General features: G+C 41.2%; 1 protein-coding gene across 2 annotated transcripts in view; it reads right to left on the minus strand.

Annotated features, from left to right (window-relative positions):
* Positions 1-20,966, minus strand: part of CREB5 (cAMP responsive element binding protein 5) — a gene marked incomplete at both ends in the record, with an annotated part of 250,314 nt that overhangs the window by 77,728 nt on the left and 151,620 nt on the right. The window contains one exon of one of the 2 annotated variants that reach the window (XM_084226766.1): positions 18,950-18,996. The exons of the other annotated variant lie outside the window; for it this stretch is intronic. Coding sequence (XP_084082892.1) covers positions 18,950-18,996 — 47 coding nt within the window. Of the gene's footprint in view, positions 1-18,949; positions 18,997-20,966 lie in introns of those variants that run through there. 2 annotated transcript variants of the gene reach the window in all.

Raw genomic sequence — 20,966 nt, forward strand, 5'->3', positions numbered from 1 at the left:
TCCACTATGGAAAGCAGGGTTTGCTCTGGTTAGCAGAGCACAGTCATTAATGAAGACAATATGTAGATGTACATACATGTGAGATCGTTTATTTACTGAGATTTAAATTCTACACTCAACACTGAAAATACTATAAAAGTAACACATACTGTAGAAATCTTTAAGAAAGGCATTATATAATTCTACATGATTTCCTAAACAAAATAGGAAATAAGCAAAATGGAAAATTAGAAGCCTGAAAAACTCTCAGATGATACATGACATCAGCTTCAGGCCAAAATCCAGCTCTTAATCCTATCCTTTAACAGGAATGCCACAGAGAAAGTCTGTGCTTTTAAATGCTCATTACTTCCCAAGCACTTCTGCCTCAGCACATTGTCCCTGCAGTGCCAACCTCTCTCTACAGCCCAGAGGAAAGTTAACACAGCCCACCATGGTCACAGCCCCAGATATGCTCCGTGTCTCAAAGCTGCTGGTTGTTTCACCAGGTGGCAGTGGGGGAGGAGGCAGAGGAGCACATTCATGAGGATGTTCTCTCAATTATCTGTTCAGCAAGGCATTGCCAGGTGTGAAAATATTTTAATGCTGCCAAATAGCTATGTATCTTCAGTGACCCTCTTCCCACCCCCAACCCACTTCACTGATTCCCTTCAAACTTTCATGAAGACCAAAATGAATATATGCCATTACTCGGGAGGAACCTTTGCACACACTTCATCTCTTAAACATGCTAAAAATCCCAGCTGACAGCTATATTAGTACAAATTATGAGAAGCACAGGGAAGAGGTGAATCTCAAGGCACACAGAACAAAGTCATGGAGAACTGCTGCAGCTGTACTTCAACAGAGATCAGCTCCAAGCCAGTGTTGTTTGCTCTTGTAATTTAAAGGGTTCACAGTGCTTTCTCTGCTTACCTCTCACTGGGACATACCCACTGATTGCGAGCATCAGTCAAAGAAATAGGAATCACAAACTCAGTTTTTACATAGTTAAGGCAAATTACACTGAAGGGTGGAAATAATTAGTAGCTGCTATTTACTAATAAATTCACCTAGCACAATCCCCAAGAAAATGTGTGCTCCAGAAATGTCCCATAACAACAGAAGCACTACAGGTAGTGGCTGTGGCAGGTTTTGCTGACACTTAGCTGCTGACACAGGCCAGCAAAGGTTTCCAGCAGCATGCAAAGGGAAGCAATGACAGCAAATAAAAGCCATTGTCCACTCATGTCCAGCCACAGATACATGGGAAAATTTCTCTCTCTACGCATGCATGAATGCTAAGAGAGACAGCAAAAAAGAGCAGGCATTGAAGAAAGGTTATTTTATTCTACCAACAAAGTGAACATTGTCATCATAATTCCCAGTCACTATCCGTGCCCACTCCCTCTCCTTTAAGTACTGGTTCGAGCAGGAACCTGCAGCTAATTTTGAGGTTGGGGTTCATTTGTTTTCACATCAGTGCAATTAATTTCCACTGGAAAATGCATCTCAGGCATTCAATCAAAATAGGCCTAAAATAATTCTGAAAAGCTCATCTGTCTCCAATCTATATAATGTTTTAAAAATTGGATGCGTGCCCTGCAATAACATTGCACTTCACAAAGCTTAAAGCTCTAAACTTGAGGGTATCAGTTACACTGAAACTGCACTAAATTAAAACATCCAGTTTCTGGTTTGCATTGATTTATAAATATCGACAAAACTACTATTGCAGTCATTACCACTTTGGGTGCTCCGAGCTGAATTTTCAACAATTCAGGGTTATTTTCATTCTTATTCTGGCTACAGTAGCCTTTCAAGTTAGAGATCAAATTCCAGATAACATGTAAATCTTAAATCCCGGTTTAAGAAAAATGCATACAAACCAGCCAATATACATGATAAAAAGCAGCAAGTCTGTGTGACCAGTAATGCAAATACAAGGCACACTTGCTTTTTTACTCTCTAGCTTATAGCAGAAAGGAACTGTTATGAAATGTTCTAAAGAGAAGCAAGTGGAAAGGGAATACAATATGAAAAGGTAAGTATCTCTAAGTTGGTTTTTTTAAACCAGGAAATTGATGTTCTCTTTTGAACTATTCTTTAAAATGAGACAATCGATATTCAAAAATCATATTCAAAAATTTTCTCCTGAAAATATTTCCACATTAGTCTCTCTGGTGGTATTCAAAATGTGCCTATTTATGACCAAATTATTGCTGAGGAAATATAAACCTGAAAAAAAGAGACCTCATGAGCTGTAGCCCTCATGTAGACCTCATGATTGTAGTTAACACAATCATTTGAGAAAACAAGAAGAGAATGAATACATCAACAGCAAGACAGCCAATTCTCAATGGTGTACAGCACACAGCTTTGCCAAAGACAATGGATTTAAACCAACTGGGAATCTCACTCATACACACACATGCATGCACGCTCCATAAACAGACAGTATATAACATGCACTACATCCACTTGTAAAACAAGCTTTGACACCCATCTGTGTCTTATGCTTCAAAAGAAAACAAAAATCCCCATCTTCCACTTTGACATCTGTGAACTGCTACCAAGTAAATTGTCCTGATCCCTGGTGGTGATTAGCTTAGGAAGTGAAGCAGAGGGATCACCACAATATTAACAAAATTTCTCCTGGCCAAACTCCACCCTTGCTCTTCTTGATACCATCACTGAAGCCTATGCTGATATGCAAAGTACCTTTCCTCTATTCTGTTCAGCATATTTGCCTTGTGCAGTTGAGTTGAGAAAAACAAGAAGAAGTGGCAGATGTCCTTTTGGGCATGATGCTCTTGCCCACTGAAGTTCACAGGAGTGCTGCTAATACAGTCATTTAGAACAGAATGAGACACATATAAACGGATGACCCCTATGAAGATATTTTCCTAAATTATACCCTGAATACTGGCTTAATGCCTGCTAATGACATGCTACATCATACTAAGAAAAAAAAAGGTTCTTTTACATATTTAACTTCCAATTTGTGCTGATGTGTTTGTTTTACTGTTTCACAAATGGTTTGGCTTTTTTTTGTTATTTGGAGTTTTTTTTTATTTTAGCTTGTCTTTGCCTTGAAAAAAATGCTGTCTTAAAGAGGAAACATTCTCCCAAACCAGAACTTTGTGTTGAAGATTAAAATAACACTCTCTGCACCAGTTCAGGGTAAAGGGCTTAATAGTCAGTAGAGAATCATGTTAAAAAAGCTCAGGTTGTTCTGTCAGCTTCCAAGAGTCTGCAGTATGAACTAACAGACTGCTAATTATTTATTTAATGTCTTCACATGAACCATAAGTGTTCATGCATACTCCATGAATAGTCATAGTTTGAACTGTTACTTTTTTCCTCTACTTTTTCCCCTTTGAAAACTGCCACTGAAACGGTGCTTTAACTAGAAAGTTGCCATGCCAGGAGAAGTAAAAGAGCAGCATTATGATCAGCAGTGACAAAAGTTGAGTCAGGTGAATTTGAAAATCTGTGGGTACTGGATAACTTCAAGATACTTTATCCCATGGTTTTCAACACAACATTCAGCAAGGAGGAAATAATCCTTGCACAAATACTTCAAAAAGGCCAGGTTGACCAGGCTAGAAGAAGCTCTCTCGCTGTATTTTCACATTTTAAGTCCTGCCAATGACCTAGACATGGCCTGAGTCTCTTGTAGACACGCAGGATGGAAAATGCCCTCCCAAAAACACAAGCATCGTTTCAGCTCCCACCAACTCCCAATGCTGCAAAACCCAACTCCAAAGTACTTTTCAGTGAAGTGCCACTATAGCCATCAGAATCAACTGCAGCATTTGCATCAAGAGTTTCCAGATTTAAACTGTGGGAACGAGTAGGCTGGAGCTGTCAGTGGAAAGCCTCTGACAATGTAATTTGTTTGTCCTGCTGGCCTGACAGTCAGTGCATGCTGACATTCAAGAAACATTAGTTGGTTTTGTGAGGTTTTTTCTTTTTTTTAACTGCTTGGAGCAGTTGGGAGGGCAGAGGAAAACAACTCAGCTTAGGGAGGGGACAAAGCAGAAGATGAATAATGGAAAGGAGAAGTGTCCTTTTCCAGATGTCTCCTGTAAAATAAGTCTTTGTCCCATGTACCCTGAGACACGTCAATACACTGCAGGTGAGCATGTTAAAAAATATTAACTTTACCTAAACAGCAAAGTGGCAGCTCCACTCAGCTTCCACTAACATCATATCTATTTGCTTTGGTCACAGGGAGCCAAATATTTCACTGATCTGGTTAAAATATCTCAACAGCAGGCACATAAATAGACTCAGTCAAAGCCTGTTGCATCACCTGCATTTATTTTTTACTGTTAATATTTAGCAATGGAAGAAAGATACAAATCTGTGCTCTATACACTTGCCATCTCCAACAGTATGATCTCAGCTCAGAGAGCAGCAGGAATTTGCACAGCAGTGAGTATGGCTGATTTCCAGGGGTCGGAAGCCATGGCTTACTCACTCTGCTCCACATTTTCTGCTGTTGTTCTATTTCTTTTTATTTTTTTTTTAATGGGAAAGGCAAATATGATGAGCATAAAGAATAGGGGCAAAGTCAGATTGCAGGTCAGCAGCATGTTTGTATTTTATTTTCCCCTGGTCTCTGTATTTTGTGAAGCATGGATTTAGACCTTGTATTAGCCTACCAGATAACAAGTCCTTAAAATGCCTCATACATAAAATTTGAAACTAAGGAATATGCGTACCTTTAGACCAGAAATCTGCCTTTATCTCTCTATAGCAACAAGCCATCTGAATCAACAACATTGCACCTAATATAAATCTGACCCCATCCATGTAGGATATGTAACAAAGGTAATCTGTGACTTGAGAAAAGAAAATGCAGCAGTATGTATGCAAGGCACTTTGTATTTGGCAGACACATACAACCAGCTGTTTATTCTTCAGTTTGTGGCTATACTTCTACTGGGACATCCCCCACTCCTGTAAACCTTGCTTAGCTCCTGGTCTTATTTACAGTGTAGATTTAACCCTAAGTTATGGATGAGCATAGTGCTTGGGATTTAAAGTTAAGTGCCATTTAGTATCATTTTTGACATCTCCATATATGATAATGAGCAGCCTTGGGATCTGATCTTAATTTGTAGTAGGGTTATGGTCACAATAAATGTCTATTTCATATATTCATAAGAAGATTCTAATGCAAATGGAAATAGAAAGTGGCTGTTGTAGTTTCAAAGCCATGTATGTAAAACACACAGTACAGATCGGTTCCACATGCAAAGCCATTATCAATCCACCATTGTGCCCTGGCTCCTGCCCTGGCAGCAGGCACTCCCATGCTGAACAGTCTCAGCAGGTATTGTAGCTTGCATAATAAAGGAACAGGTTATGAAATCATTAGCACCTCAGCTGAGGCTGCCACAGGGATGCCCCTCTGTGTTCATTGCGAAATGTTTCTTTGGCAGCTGCATCCTTGAAGCATATTTGGATGTTGTTGCTTCAGCCTTGCCACACAGAGTAGAAAGCAAGCCAGTGTTTTCATGTTCTGAACTTAACAGCAGAGGATGGAAGACTCTCAGGTCCACCTCTAGGCTAATTCCCCCCATTTACACATGGCTAATTCTAGGCTTGAAGACCTCTAGGAAGCCCAGCTGTCTGTAATCACACACTCAGACCTATGTATCCTATGTATCCACTCAGACTTAGGCCAAGGATCTGAGCCATGCCTAAGGAGGCTGGAAGATATTTCAGCTTTGTCAAACACCACATGTTCCAGCTCCCCTCGTCCTGCAGGCAGCCACTGCTAGTGGTGCTTCAGAGCAGCCCATGTGTGGCTGAGGGCTGCCCTCCCCTTGGCTGGAGCCCTGTTTTGGGGTACAGTGCACATCCCCTTGGCATTTCCTTGCCCATTAATGCAAGCTCAGGTGAAGCTGTGCCCGTTCAAGCAGTTGAAGCCAAACTCACTTGTCCCTCCATAGGAGAATCCATGTCCCCAACAGAAATAAACAAAATCCACTGCTGGTCACTCACTGAGTAAGGCATCTAGGGCCTTTTTAATGTTCCTATGCCAACCTTGAGACCCTTCCTGCTAGTATCATAAATATTGAAATAATTGGCAAATAAATATTGCCAATGTGCAACATGATCTGGCTCTGGACAATTTTTTGGTGGCCCTAAAAGTGGAGCATTCAGATCTATGAAAAAGGAAAATTGTGCAACTTGAAGGAAACCATTAGCATCAGGTAGAGAGGAGAATTTGTTGAAAGCAGTGAAATTTTACTGACTTGGGTCACCCTGGGGTCTGGTCCACTGATATTTGCAAAACTTAATTCAATTTTACCAAATGTAGAGAGAGGGCTTACAAAGAAAGGACCTGTGTCAGGTTCCTGAGCATTAAGTCAAGTTAGCTTGGGTTGCTGAATCAATGCACTGGGTCATGATTTAAGTGAGGGGCTGGAGCTTTTTAAAGCAGCATAAGTAAATAGCTAAGCTTGATGTGATATAAAAAGCACCACAACAGAAAGGAGAACTTAACGTAGTAATGAAAACCACTTACCCTTAATCATCCCTGAGACAGTGTTTTTACAACGCTACTTGATTTATTCAATGAGCAAACATGCCTCCTTTGACTTTTCTAATAACAGGCCATCTCACCCGTGCTTGTTGGGAGTTGAGTTCAGAGATTTTTTTAATTAGCATACCAAGTGCATCATTTAAATGTCTTTGATGCCTTTTCTTTAAAATTATTTGCCAAGCAATAACTCATATTTATTTGCAAAGAAGACACAGCCCCCGTACCAAAAAAAAATAAACAAAACAAAACAAAAAACAAAACCTACAAACAAACAAAAAAAAAACCCCAAACAAAACAAAAAACCAAAAAAGACCCAAAACACTGCTAGAGAAGTTTGGAAAAGTTAGAGGTTTGATCACAGGTGTGTAACCAGTGTTGCATGTTGCAGAGTACATTATTGCTTAAAGACCTACTGAAGTCCAGATTCATTGCTGCTGACAAGCCTGCCACTTAGAGTACGAGACTGTATGAAAGGCTGTTTGCTGCATGATTTATGATGGTGCCCTTACTGTAAACTACCTGTGCTCTGCTCAGCAGCTCCATGCTTCCTCTCCAGTGGAAGGGCCTCAGCTTTTGGAAAAGCTGGACAATTTCTCAAGTGAGTACACTCTTGTGATACTGAGGCTAGCCAGACCACAAACTATTTTATTATGTTGTGCAAAAACCTCTGTGCAAAAAAACCCTCTTTAATTAAGATAGAGCAACCAGCGCTGTGGTTGTAATTACCTTGGACTGCTTTACCCACGGGCATAATGAAATAAAATTGGGGCCTCTATATTTTTGTTTTTAAACTAAGTAAACCCAAATTAATTTATTCAACTCAAACCAGACAGGTTTCTCTTTAAAAGGAAGGCCTATATGGTTGGAGGCTGGTGCAGCAGGCGGAGTGACATGCAATGATGACTGTGAACTGCAAACTGCTGGCAAAACATTTGGCTTGCCATTGGTCCGTGGCCAGTATTTTCCTTTGTTAATGAATCCCACATCTTTTCTAAGTTAAGCATTTTTTCTTCTCCCCCTTCATTTTATTTGAAACATATTTTAAATATTTTTGTTTTTATGACGTAGTGGAACATGATACAGCCCCCTCCTAACCCTTAATAAGAGAAAATCAATTAAAATTTTGACATTAGGAGGTATGATATAAACATATGGTTTAACTGCTCAGATTTTTTTACAAGCAACATATAAAGGATCAGCGCAAAGAGAAATAACAAAATGAGCACTCCACATTATGGGATAAATAGTTTACCAACTGAAAGTATATCACAGCCAAAACTTACTATTCACCAAAAAACAAAAAACCTGAAAACCTGTCAAGCTTTTATAGATTCCTCTTAGGCGGAGGATTACATATTTTTCATTTGTGCTCTTTTCTGAGAAAAAAGGCCATTAAATAAAAATAGCCATTCTCAATGATGTGTTTAATATTTAGTACATCTTATCTCACCCAAAGGACTTTCATTTTATGGCTTAAAGAATGCAATCTTAAAATGGAGTTTTATGGGCTTCCTCATTGACTTCCGACTCTTACCTGAAGAAAAAAAAATAATTGAAGAATACCCCATTGGAACAAAAACATGATTTTCAAATGCAATCAACATTGTGGGCATCCAGTCACACCTGCCCCACTGATCACCAGTCCTTAAGACTATGTGAAAGTGAAATCCTTTGCAGTTCCCTTTGGTATTTCAAATCATCAAAATGCCAGACAGGCAAAATAACAAGTCACTGAAACTCCAGGGAATAAAGGCACCAAAGAGAAGATTTAACTCTGTTTAACTCTCTAGGTCACTAGGTTTCCTCAAAAAGAAGCTCTTTCCCAGAGGTCCTGAAAGATTGAAAATGCTGTTAAAAGTGAAAAATTATTGTTAATCCGTCAGTGGTGAAGAAAACAAGTTTTTTTCAGTCGTCTTCTACGGACATCTAGTCTCCAATCCTGCAATCATCTAGCTACATGAATTTACATGCCCTCCTTTAATATTCCTCAGTTTTACAAACCTTGCAAGATTTCTTCAGCCACAGTAACTTGCAGTTAGTTTTACCGGGGGAAGAGATGACGAAAGTATAGCACAATGCATTGCTGGCCCTGAAACCCGCACCAGGCGAGGACAAAGATATACTGGAAAAATTTAAGTTGCAAAAGCCTTTTTTGCACCAACCCCCTTAGTTTCCATTGTGAGAATGGTGCCATGCTTGTGTTAGAAATGACAGAAAGCTTTTTATAGAGGCTCCTGATATCAACTCAAACCCCTGAAGTTACATGAGGATAGAGACTTCAATTATCTACAGAGTATGTGCAAATTAAATATACTCTATCGCAGTGAATTCACTTGCACTGTAACTGCTGTGATTTATGCAGAAAATTGCAGCCAAACTCAAAAGCTAGAGCAGCACTTTCAGGTTTACCAAAATTATCAAATTCACTAACAGAAATTAACTAACATAATACTTGGAAGTGGAGAAGAATAGAATATTGGGAAAAGCAGAAATTTTTAGCATTTCTAAACATTCCAGTCTGAAATGCCATATTAATCTGGAAATTTACCTAGTTATTTTAAAAATGTAATTGTCTTGAAAACCTGAGAATGTCCTTGTTGTTTATTTGGACAGAACAATTAAGAAATTAAATCATATTGACTTAAACTAAATTACTGTTTTTAATTTCAGCCACTAAGTCAACAACCCTGTTATTCACATAAAACTGGTTACTGTTATAGCTCACCTGCATGAAGGATGGCAATGACACAAAAGGAACCTTAAATCTGTCAGTTTTTCTTCATTTCCTGCTCTATTAAAAACAACCCAATACTCCAACTCATGCCTCTTTTATGTCTTCTTTCCTAGATTTTTCCTAACTGTAGATTTTAACAGCTAGTTAGAAACCTGAACATCAATATCAATGTATTAATGAAAAACAGAACAAACACTGGTATTTCAAAGCTATCTTAAAGACTGATTAGATTCAGTAATAAATTAACTGGGTAGGAATGCTGTTTTCAAGGGAAAATACGATATTCTACAGGAAAGTATGGGACTTTTTGTTTTGTTTTCCAAGGAGATCTTCCAGCCAGGAAGCTTTTACCACACGTCCAGATTCCGTGATTTGCTCTGCATCCAACAGCAGTGCAAAATCATCTGACATTTACCGAAGCGTCAGGAGCGGCTCTTTAAAAGGACAAAGCTTGTCTAGAGTGCAAGAAAGGAGTTTGCAAACAAGGTGAATGCATGACAATAAAGAAAGTGCCAGTGGGGTAGTGAGAACAGGGCTGTACACTCCAAGACTGCACTTTTAGAAACTTCCTAAGTTTGAGCATGCTTCTCTGAGCCTTTTAGCTGAAGACAAACATAAGATTGAGCCAGTGTCACTCCAGAAAATTTTGTCAGTGAAGAGTCATATACAGGTCCTCAGTCTTCATGTTCTATTTGATAATAAATTATTAATTTTGCAATAATAAAATAACTGAGCACGCATGATTTTACATGTGACAGTAGTGACAGCATATTGGATAGCCATTAGTTAATGGACAAACATGAATACAGGATAAGGTATACGGGGAGTTCACTGCAAAAAGGCACTAATGTGCCATTACTTTTATAGAGGGAGCAGCTTTTGCTAGCTAAGTTCCTGTAAAACACACGTTTGACCTTATAGGGATATTAGCAAATGTATCCCTCGCATGGTTATGGACAAAGCTTGTCTCCTAGTTTTGCAAAACATGCTGAAAATTACCATGGGGGAGCTCAAAAGTTTTATTTGTTATGGTTTCATTCCGTTACTTTTTTAAAAATAAAAACAGGAGGGGGGGAAGCATACTATTAAAGAGCTGACTAATTTGGAGATACATCAGACATGGATTTTCTCATAGGAATTTAGAATTCTCTTGCAATTCTTCACTATAAGCAAAAACTTCAGATGCTTAGTTGAGGAGGGAAAAAGAACTCTTTAGCTGTTTATAGACTGAAAACATATTTGACTGTATTTTGGCTAACATTTCAGCCAAAAAATGGCTAGTTTTCATGATTACTGTTTTATCTTTGCACATTTATCAGGCATCTACCAAAACTTGAGTGCCTGTCACTTAGAGTGCAATGGGAATGGTAGGAAATGAAGCACCTTGAAGTACAGAACAATTCAGAGTCCACATTTAGAGCGTTACGTCAAGTGCATGCAATTCTTTATTTCTCATTCTTTATTTCAAGGTGGACACAAGCAAGCACAGGATATGCTTTAGATGACATTATGTTCTTATCTCACCTTTTGCTTTTCTTATTGCTTTTCACTCATCAAAATTCTCCCTGCTTCCACCCCCTGCACAGACAGCCCGTGCTGCCACCACTGCCCAGTGCAGGTCCAGAGGACAGTTTCAGTCAGAAGGCACCCCAGAGGGTCACCTTGTCCAACCTCCTGCTCCAGCCAGGACTAAATGCAGCATCAGAGCAGGCTGCTGGGGGTCTTTTTTTAGACAAGGTGTGAAAATCTACAGAGACCAGCAGCAGCCAGTTGCTGTGCCTTGCCACAGTTCTCCTGCTGGAATCTTTTCTTTCTTTAGGTCTTACAGAATTTTCTCTCACTGAAACTTGTGCCTGTGGTCTTCTGTCTTTACGCTGCAAAGTGGGGCAGACCCTTTGCTTTGCAGACCCCCTTTCCTCTGTAACTACCCTGTAAGTAGCTAAAGGCTGCATTTAGATCCCCTGGTAGCCATCTCTTCAGGGTAAATAAATCAAGTTCCCCCAACTTCTGCTTCTGTGACAAGGAAGCCTAGGAAAGATGTCCATAATGCCATCTGTCCTCTGTGCAACTGACCCACCTTCCAGGAAGTCACTGCAGACTCACACAAGAACATGTGTGCAGTTTTGGGGTGCCCATTTTTTTGGATTTATTCAACAGTCCAAGCAGATTTCAACCAAAACTGCCCCAGACTTTGGCTGGGTACTGAAATTTTGTATTTCCCTCACAACAGAGATTTTTCTGAGTTCTCTGGGGATTGTTTGGGCAAACCCAAATATGTGACCCTAAACCAATCAGTTAATTATTATATGTAATGTTTGCCCTATTTGATAATTGCCCTGCTCAAGAAACATGCCAGTGCAGATGCACTGCTGAAATTCAGTGCTCCTGTCCTCAGTGCTACATGGGGAAGCCACAGACCCTTCCTACACGCAGCTCAATCTGATCTACACTCCAGAACATCCTGTTATTGGAGCAGTGCATCTTTAAAATGAATCTCCCTGAGATAAAGAACTGTCTGTTAAGGGGAAAAAAAGAGAGGTATTAGAATTGCAGCTGGCTGTGCTTTCAGTCAAGAGCTTGTTCTGGGCGAAACCAGGTGAGACCAAAGTTTAGAATTCTGGAATGTAGCATGTGCAGATGCCAGAGTATTATTGCCTGTTTTATCATTTGCTACTTGTCACACTTTCTGAGCATTGACCACAGAAACATCAAAAGTAACAGAACTATTTAGAAGTTACAATGAATATCAAACAGAAAATGAAATGTACAAAGCTTAATATCTTTCACTGCATAGCAAGCAAAAAACATTTTTAAGCCCTTTCTTAAATAGCAAAAAAGATATTTGTCATCAAAAAAAATTTCCCGATTTCTGTTAAAAAAATGTTGTTAAAAGCTCAAATTTTAATAATTACTGAGCCTCACTGGAAACTTTTCGATCAGCCTCATTTCACTTTTCTAAGAAGATCTTTATAAATTCATGCTCTTCTAACCATCTCTATACTCTTTTTTTCCTACAACATTAACTTATTTTTGCATATTTCTACAAATGTTGCTGGTAAGGTTTTTTACTTTTCCTGAAGTATTTATGTACTGCAGTATTTTTATAGGGCTCTACAAAGTCTTGAAAAAAGAGTTTAAACTAAATGAAAAAATGCCCTAATTAATTACTAAATATTAGAATATCTGCTGAATTGAAGTGGCTGGGAAAAGTTCCATGCTGCACAAGATTAGCAAGTGAAAAGCCAAACCGAACACTTAGTGATGCACAGCAATGCCCCCCTTTAACTGTTGCTTAAGTTTGATTTCTCGTTCTCAAAGAAAAACATGAAATGTGAGAGAGAGCTCAGGGGTGCTAATAGAGTGTCAACTTCAAAAAGAAGGACACCATCAATCAAATTTATATACCAATATCACCACCTTAAGTCGTGTAACTTGAATTCTTATTCAGGTGATAAATTATTTCTGGTATGATTGCTTAGGAATAGCAGAAGATAATTCTGCCTTGCAGTCTCAAAGATGGGGACAAACACACTCACACACAGCCCTCCTACATACACAAATAGATCCATACAAACAGAGATGTGTGTACCAATTGCACTTTGTGCAACACATCCCTCCTTCATACCAACAGCCACAGGAGATACCTGTCAGCACTGGATTCCAATGGCAAGGAATCTGGTCATTCAGGCAAACTGTAAAATGAACCTTAATTTAGTGTTTATACTAATTTTTCAGCCAATCTAGTTTCTACATAAGTTTTCTAAAGAAACTTACTCATTAAACTGTATCAGAAAACTCATCAGTATTCTGAGCAAAGAGAATTCCTGCAGTTCTACGGTACATGAGAAATAGAGCTCATGTCCTTAGCTGCAGTGAAAGAAAAGTTCATTTTGACCTGGAAACCAAATGATAACAAAGAACACAGTACTGGAACTTTTCTGACATGATACTGAATTGCCTTAAACTGAGGTCAAGGAAGAACCTGGTCTAGCACATTTTTTCTGTTCTGGTTTGTAAGACTTCATTTGGAAAAAACTAGCTCATGCTAAATCTGACATATAAAATTACCGGTGCTGATGGGCTTTTCCAGTGTAATAAAATATTCAACTGACATTACTTTAGACAGAACTTGTAAAAATGATCTTTTTTTATTATTATAATTATAATTTTTCTTCTGCTAACGGGCACAGATTTATTGATCTGTAGAAAACAGTGCCCATCTGAAGAACATTGCCCATATTCTTTATGGTCATGGAGCAGCACAAGAGTTGTAGATATCTGCAGTAAAACTCTCCATCTTTTTATTTAAACTAACACACCTTGTACTTATACTAATGCAGAGCTCTAATATGTTTGACTAATGGCTGCAATTTTGAAAACATCCTGCAATACTCTTGAATTAAAGATATAATGTAAAAATAAAGAGTACCAGAGAAATACAGCTCGTGGTGATCTCAAAGACTACAATTCTCACTCTCAATTAGTAGTTTTTACCAAGAGAAAGGCTAGTTTTATTGTAATGTGCAGAAATCTTTCAGTAAATTAAAAGTTGTATGTTTTCAATGGAGATACTCGTTTTAACACTGAAGTTGATGCTACAAGGAAACATCAGGCCCTAAAATGAAGGATGGAAGTGGGGATGGAATAAACAGTGTTGTGTTAAGTAAATGATACTTTCCTGGCTCTGTCAGGATTTAAAAGACCTAAAAAGCAAAATGTGTGTCACTGGGACTGAAAAATAATTCATGCTATTTAACAATACAGGCTTTAGAAATGTGTTTGCAGGAAGTCGAGAGCACCACAACACAAAAATTCCATGCCACGTTTAAAAACAAACACAAGCACCCACGTAGAGAGGAAATCACACATTAATAGAGATCCAAGGTTCATCAGTCTCTGGGATCACTGTGGCTGAACAAGCAGCTTTTCAAGAGCACACATTCCAAAGCTAGAGATGTTGAAAAAATACGTGGGTGCTCAAAAGACTGAAAAGAGGATAGTTCCACAGATTTTATCCCAAGCCCATCAACTCAGCTCTCCCATTCACTGCAATAAGCTTTGGATCAGACTCAAAACCCAAATGCAGTCCTCACTCACTAAAATTGGCTGGTCACACTGGAAACTGTTTGGGCAAGGTACCCCACCCATAAACAGAGTGTTTGGGGACAGTGCTGTAGTAAGCAACAAATAATTTGTCTCTTTGCCAAGACTAGGGGTTGTGTCTCTTACTTGTTCACCCTCTGAGACAATAAAACGAGGGCTATAGTAAGGCAATATCTCTAGAACGATCTCAGAAGGAATGCCACATGAATGAGAAATAAGAGGATAAGGGTTCCTTCAATTTTGAAGTCAAAAGTGGCAGAAATGACTAAGCAACAGGGTACAGAGAGCCACTAGTAGATGGATGCAGTGTTTCCAACAGCTCTTTGCTCTGGGATCTTGTAAGTAGGAAGAAGAACAGAAAGGAAATACAAACCTGAGTGTGGAAAGAGAGTTCCACTATGGGAATTGCCACATCATCTAGGTGGAAGGCAAAGATATGCAAGTCCATTTGCAGGAGAAAGAGAGCATAAACAGAGCTAAGTGGATATTAATGAACACTAAACAAGGATGGCAAGCCTGCTCTGAACTTACAAATCACATCCGCATTAATACCAAATGAGTTCATTAAGATTAACATTATTATGATGAGTATCAAAGGGATTAAAAGAGATTATGGTAAATAAGAGAGTCAGATAGGAATGAGATGTAATTACCTTCCTATCTGGTTTATCTGTAGCTGCAGAGACAGACCCAGCATTCACTTCACACTGGAGGAACCTAACTCACATTTTGATCTGAAGTGTAATTTTCAGCAAAGCTGATCTCAACAGTTTGGGCTGAGCGTGGCCCAGGCATGTGCAGGACGAACAAAAGAAGGGTGGGAAGGTGAGAGCACAGAGAGATGGGGATGGGCACAGGAGGCTGCTTTGCCCCAGCATCCCCCCCCCCCCCCGAAGTGCAGAAAACAACTTGGTCTTCCTGCCTGCTGTGTCCACAACTTGACGAGTGGCCAGGCCCACCACCACCTCTGTCCAACACCTGACCTGCCTTGCTCTCAGCACACATGACACCAGCTCTGAAAGCCTCACGGGGCTTCACAGACATCAACCAAGTCATCCAAAAAGGTCTAAGGGAAAGGTCTCAAGTTAGAGCTAGGAAACTGAGGAATTCAGGACCAGAGGGACCACATTCAGTGAAATAAAAACATGCTGTCTGATATTTACCTCTTGCTTTTGTACCCCAGCAACAGAGCCAAATTTTTTGTGCATGCAGAGACCAGCTAAGGAGCACCAAATTATGGCTTGAAATCACACAGCTTATAGAACAGATATTCTGCCAATGCACACATTCAGCAATGCAGGAGGAAATGTTACTTGGGATCTTGGTGGGGAAATTTACTGGGACTCGTCCAGCCAGGCTCTGCTAGGAGCAGATTGCCTTTCTTCACAGGCCGACCACGCACAGTTGGCTCTCCAGTGCAAACATCACTCCCAAGCTCTGGTGTATTTGGCCTCTGGTTTGTTTGACAGGTTACATGTGCTTCTGAATATATCTTCTGATGCTCATTTTCAGAGCACTGTTAATATTTCTCTTGGCTTCTGTTTAAAAATTAGGTCCCTAAAGATATCCTCCTTCAATAAGAAAATCTTCTTGCCAAAGACCCAGCTTCAAATGTGTGGAACTTGACTGTCAGGCTGTTGACCTCTGACCTCTGACTGTCAGGGCTGTTGACCTCTGACCATGAAGCAGCAAGTCCACTGGCAAACCTGCACATTGGGTCCCACCAACTAGCAGCAGAGGAATCCAAATGGGCAGCTACTTTCCTTTTTTATGTTGTTGTCCAAAAGAATTTTGGTGTATTTCAAAAGCACCTGTCAAGCACAACCAGAGCTGTCTAACACTCACCTGGACAGTTATGCTGTTATATGTTCTGTTGCTTCAACAACCAATATACATACACACATACACACACCTGTGTGTGTATGCATACGGAATTCACAACTGCAGCTTTTTGAAAGAAGCTTTTACAACTGTTTTTCCTGTGGTGCTGTGTGTTGAAATCAGTGACGTAGCAGCTGTAAATGGTTACTTAGAGTTGCAGTGCACTTCTGAAAGGCAAGAAGGATTTACATCTTTACACCCTCTGCTTAACTCCACCGAGCGTGAATCAGCAGGGTGGGTAATTTGTGAAAGTTTGAGTACACAGCAGGGTCATCAGCCAGTCCACACTGTCCAGAGCACCACGACACGTTCTCTTTTGCTGCCCTTCCAGACAGGTGACATGTTAATAGCTGATACCAGACAAGTGAGACTCTGATCCCCTGTGGAATGCAATCCGATACCCAAAGACTTTCAGGCCACGCTGCTCAATGTACTTTACATGTGTTTTTATAAAAGAAATAGCAGGGATGTGTTTCTGCAGAGGAAAGACGGAGTGTGACAGTCTGCTATCCTCTGCCCAGCATCTTGCCAGCATGGCTAGACACTATCCTAGGACAACACTGACGGACTTTTCCTGAAGTCTCCAGCCAGAAAAGGCAGGAAGGGAAAGAGTGAAGACAAGTCCATCCCAGCATCTAAAGCGGGCAGGCAAAGGGAAGAATCTACTATGCTTTATTCTGATGGTCTGTGGAGCAGCACTTCCCAACATTTCTAGGAGAAAGTATGAGTCAGAAATCCTACGGGAACTCCTGCAGCAGCACAGCTCCCTCCCCAACCCACACCTCCTCAGCAGAGCACTGCGCAATCCGGTCCATATGGTATATCTGCACTATGGTATATCTGCACTGTGGTATATCTGCACCATGGTATATCTGCACTGCAACATGGGCCAGGCCCGCCTGCGGCCTAGAGCTGGGCTCTCCACTGAGAAAGGTTTGGCCCATGAGCACATGTTTGTTCTTCAGTAGTTGACTGAGGAGCTTGAAAATCACTTAGGGGCACTTTGGGGAAACCTGGGAATAAAGTGCAGGAACATAACAGGCCAACATAAGATGGCTTTGCAGAGGGCTACTAGAGGGAAGGGAAGGGAAGGCAGGAGCTGGCCATGGGCTCTTGTCTTGTTCAGAAAGAGAGGGGAAGGTTTTGCCACCAACCGCAGAACGACACTGATTGCTATTTTGCTCAGTCAGTCCCCAGTACAGGTTGTAAAAAAAAGAAAACAAACACTAAACTCTTAAAAGCATGTTTAAGGCTATCTTTAGTTAACCAAGCAAATCTGTAGTTCACTGCAATTCCAGTGGGTACCAATACAGTGCTTGCCTGAGAGAGAAAAATTCCCTTTGAAAGAGGCACTTCTGAGAGTCATACATTAAGAGCAGACAGCTCTTGACACAGAAGCCTGATGCAGAGCTCCTCCGAGCAGAACGGGTATCCCCAGGACACCAAGGCACACCTGATAGCTCGCATTCATCCCACACCTAAACACAGCTAATGCCCGAGCTTAGTGTTAAACTCTGTGGCCCACCGTAAGGGCTAAGTGCTCACAGTGAACTCGGGGAAGAGGCACCTTTCCTCACTTCACATCAGACCTAGAGACTGTGAGCTATGTGGAAAAAAAAAGACTAAAAGGTCTGTAGGGAGACTGACAGACTTAATGAGACAAGCACAGCGCTCTGTCCTGCAAAGGAAATCCATGTAGGCAGGTGCCCCAAGAGCCCGGCAGCTCTGGAGAGCGGAACCGTGACAGGAGGGGATCTGCTGTGCAGGGTCGGGACCTCTGCGGTCCCAGCAAAGGCAAGACAGCCACGAGCCCGGGGTAGGCTGAGGATCAGAATCCTGCTGACAAGTGGAAGGGATGAAAAGCTGAGGCTCGTTGAGATGAGCTCTGCAAACTGCCTCCCTTAAACGCTTTATTTTCTACAGCGGATTTCCAACAGCAGAAGCTTTTACTCGCTCTGCTAGGCAGAGGCTGAACTGCTTTCTTCAAACAGTTTCAAATTCGCCAGCCACGCTCGAAGAACCACCCCTTTTTGCCTTTCTCTTTGCTCTCTCCGGGCTTTTTGTGAAAGAGACATCCAGTTTCAAGCCATTTTAAAAATATCAAAAAACCCCAGTGGAAAATAATTCGCAGCTGTGATAATATCACATTTTTTAAAATACCATAATATAGTTTTACTTTTAATAATAAAAGATAAAAAAGGAGAGTCTGTGAATAATTAGAGAGTGCAGTCTGAAGCCAGTTACAGTCACTGCAATTGATAATAAACTTAAAGCCCCTTGACAGCAGGTAAATGCTTTGCAACCCTGACCCCCTTCCTCTCACATTACTTAACAACCCTGCAGTTCCAGCATTACATCACCGTCCAAGCGATTGGTTCCCGCATTTTAACTCTCTCCCTGTCTCCTCCGATTAGGAGCAACATAATGATGGAAGGGGGGACACCAAACCACAACAAACTACCAAACTTCTCCCAAGTTTGCTGTGCTCCTTGTTTGGGTTTGGTTTGGTCGAAAAAGCAGCTTCTGCTCCTAAGAGCTGAGGTTACACGCACCAGAAAACAAACTCTGTAGAAGTGGAAAAGAGTGGGAAAGGGGGACTCGGGAGGGGAGGAGGAGAGGAGGAGGAGGAAGGCGAGGAGGGGGGGAAACTATATAGAAATCAGAAAAGGAAAAGAAAATTAAAAACAAACCTCATGGACATCACTGAGCCTGAATTCCCTGCTGAGGTGCAGAACATGAGAGCCCTGGAATGAGTGTATGTAGAACTTGAGCCAAAGCTTAACTAGCCCGAGTGAGTCATATCCTTCCCATTTGATTCCCGTCCAAGCGATGATGTAATGCCCTGGCCCTCTCCCTCGCTCCCGCTCGCTGCACTACCTCCCTCCTCCCCTTTTCTCCTTTTTAGCTCAGTGCTGGTGAAGTCACCATTTAAATCTGGCAGCGCTGAAGCAAAAACTTCAATGTAACCAAAACAGCCCCAGGCCAAGTTCCAGACGTACTGAGACTCGGTGGTGCAATTGCCATTGGAAACGAGTAAACAGAGAAAGAAACAGTGCTGCCTGCGAAGGGCCTGCGCAGCTGCCGGCCGGAGCGCAGGAAAACCCTGGGACCGGGCGCGGGGCTGGCGGGATCCACCGGGGATCACCGGGAGATCCCGCACCGCTGCCGAGCGCCCGCACGGCCCGCGCTTCGCGGAGATGCGGCCGCTGGAAGAGGAGGGAGATGGAGCCAGAGCTGAGGAGGGCAGCGGAGAAGCCGGCGAGCAGCGGCTGCGTGCGCGGGTCTGGGAGATGGAGAGCGCCGCTTTGCAGGTTACGCCTCAGAACGGGATTTCTCTGCCTCAACACAGCACAGCTGGAATTGAGCCCCGGGTTTTTGAAGGAAAACGACCGGGCTGTTCCTTGCACCGCATTCCTCCGTATCCAAGCACACAGGTGCAGGCACCCTCTTTCCCCACAACAGAAAAAAGTACCAGAAAAGCCACACAGCGCAGCCAGCTTATAACTAACTCACTGCTGTGCTGCTCTTGTCGCCTTTCCCGTGTTTCTCTCACAAGTCTGGTTTCTTTAAGCATAGAGAACGTTTCTAAATGGAACCTGTAATAAACTTTCACGCACGCAAGGGTAAGCCATTGTGGTGTAAAGTGCGTTGCTTCATCAAAGTGCTCTTGATGCTAAATGCCACAGTGGCTGTGGTTGAAATACCTCTCGTGTCCTCCCCCACAGAGGGCTTTCTCATGTTCATCACTCCCAATTGATTGTAGCCAATGCAGTACCAAGCAGTTGGTCCACAAAAGAACGCAAAGCCTAAGTAACAACAATAATATTCCTAATAATCATAATAATAATAAATGAAAATGTCTAAACGCACACAGCATCCCTGAGCAATTCAAAGACTGATAGTTTTGACAACAAACTGCGGATGTAGGTATTAATGGCACATGAAACGCCATAGAGGTATTTGTCTCCTTTCTTTTTAGATCAAGAATTATTTCACAGAGCCACTTCACCTCATATCTCTGAGTGAAACTCAGTTTTCCAACACTCAGTGGATGCACCTATGCCCCCCCAATTTAGAAAGCAGTAGGAAAACAGGAAAGTCAGTGTGCTCCCTTTTCTTCCTTATGATGATGTGCATTTATGGAAAATCAATTTCTATTGCCTAGCAGCATTTTACCACACTGGAGTTTTTTTGGGGTGGGTTCTTTAATTGATTACAGCAGCAGTGCAACAGAGATTATTGTAAAGTACCAAAGTCTCCTCCTGAGAATACTCTTATGGTTTTAAATTATTTTTAGAATATATATTGTGTTGACATTTGGTTTCAAATATATATAGTGTTGATTTCTATAGATCAACACTATTAGCTTATGTCATAGTTTGATCTTGAATTCAAGTAGATTCAGTCATGAATTCAAGTGATTTTTTGTTTAAGATATATATGATTTTTACTGACAGAATAAGAAGAGGAGAAAACTAAGGGTTTGTCCTATTCAACCAAAAAAGCCACAGTTCTCCACAGCAACCTGACCTGCTGGATGACATCCTCAATAGATACTGAGGCTGCAGCCACTCAGAGTGACACCTTTATCAAGCAAGGCAGCTCTGAATTAGAGGTGATCAGCCATAATTATTACTGGCGCCACTGAAGCCTGTGGCTTGACAGCATCAGATGTGGTTGTTATAAAGTTTGGTCCATTGTGTCAAT

The sequence above is a fragment of the Fringilla coelebs genome (genome assembly GCF_963513975.1).
Source record: "Fringilla coelebs genome assembly, chromosome: 1".
Lineage (NCBI taxonomy): Eukaryota > Metazoa > Chordata > Aves > Passeriformes > Fringillidae > Fringilla > Fringilla coelebs.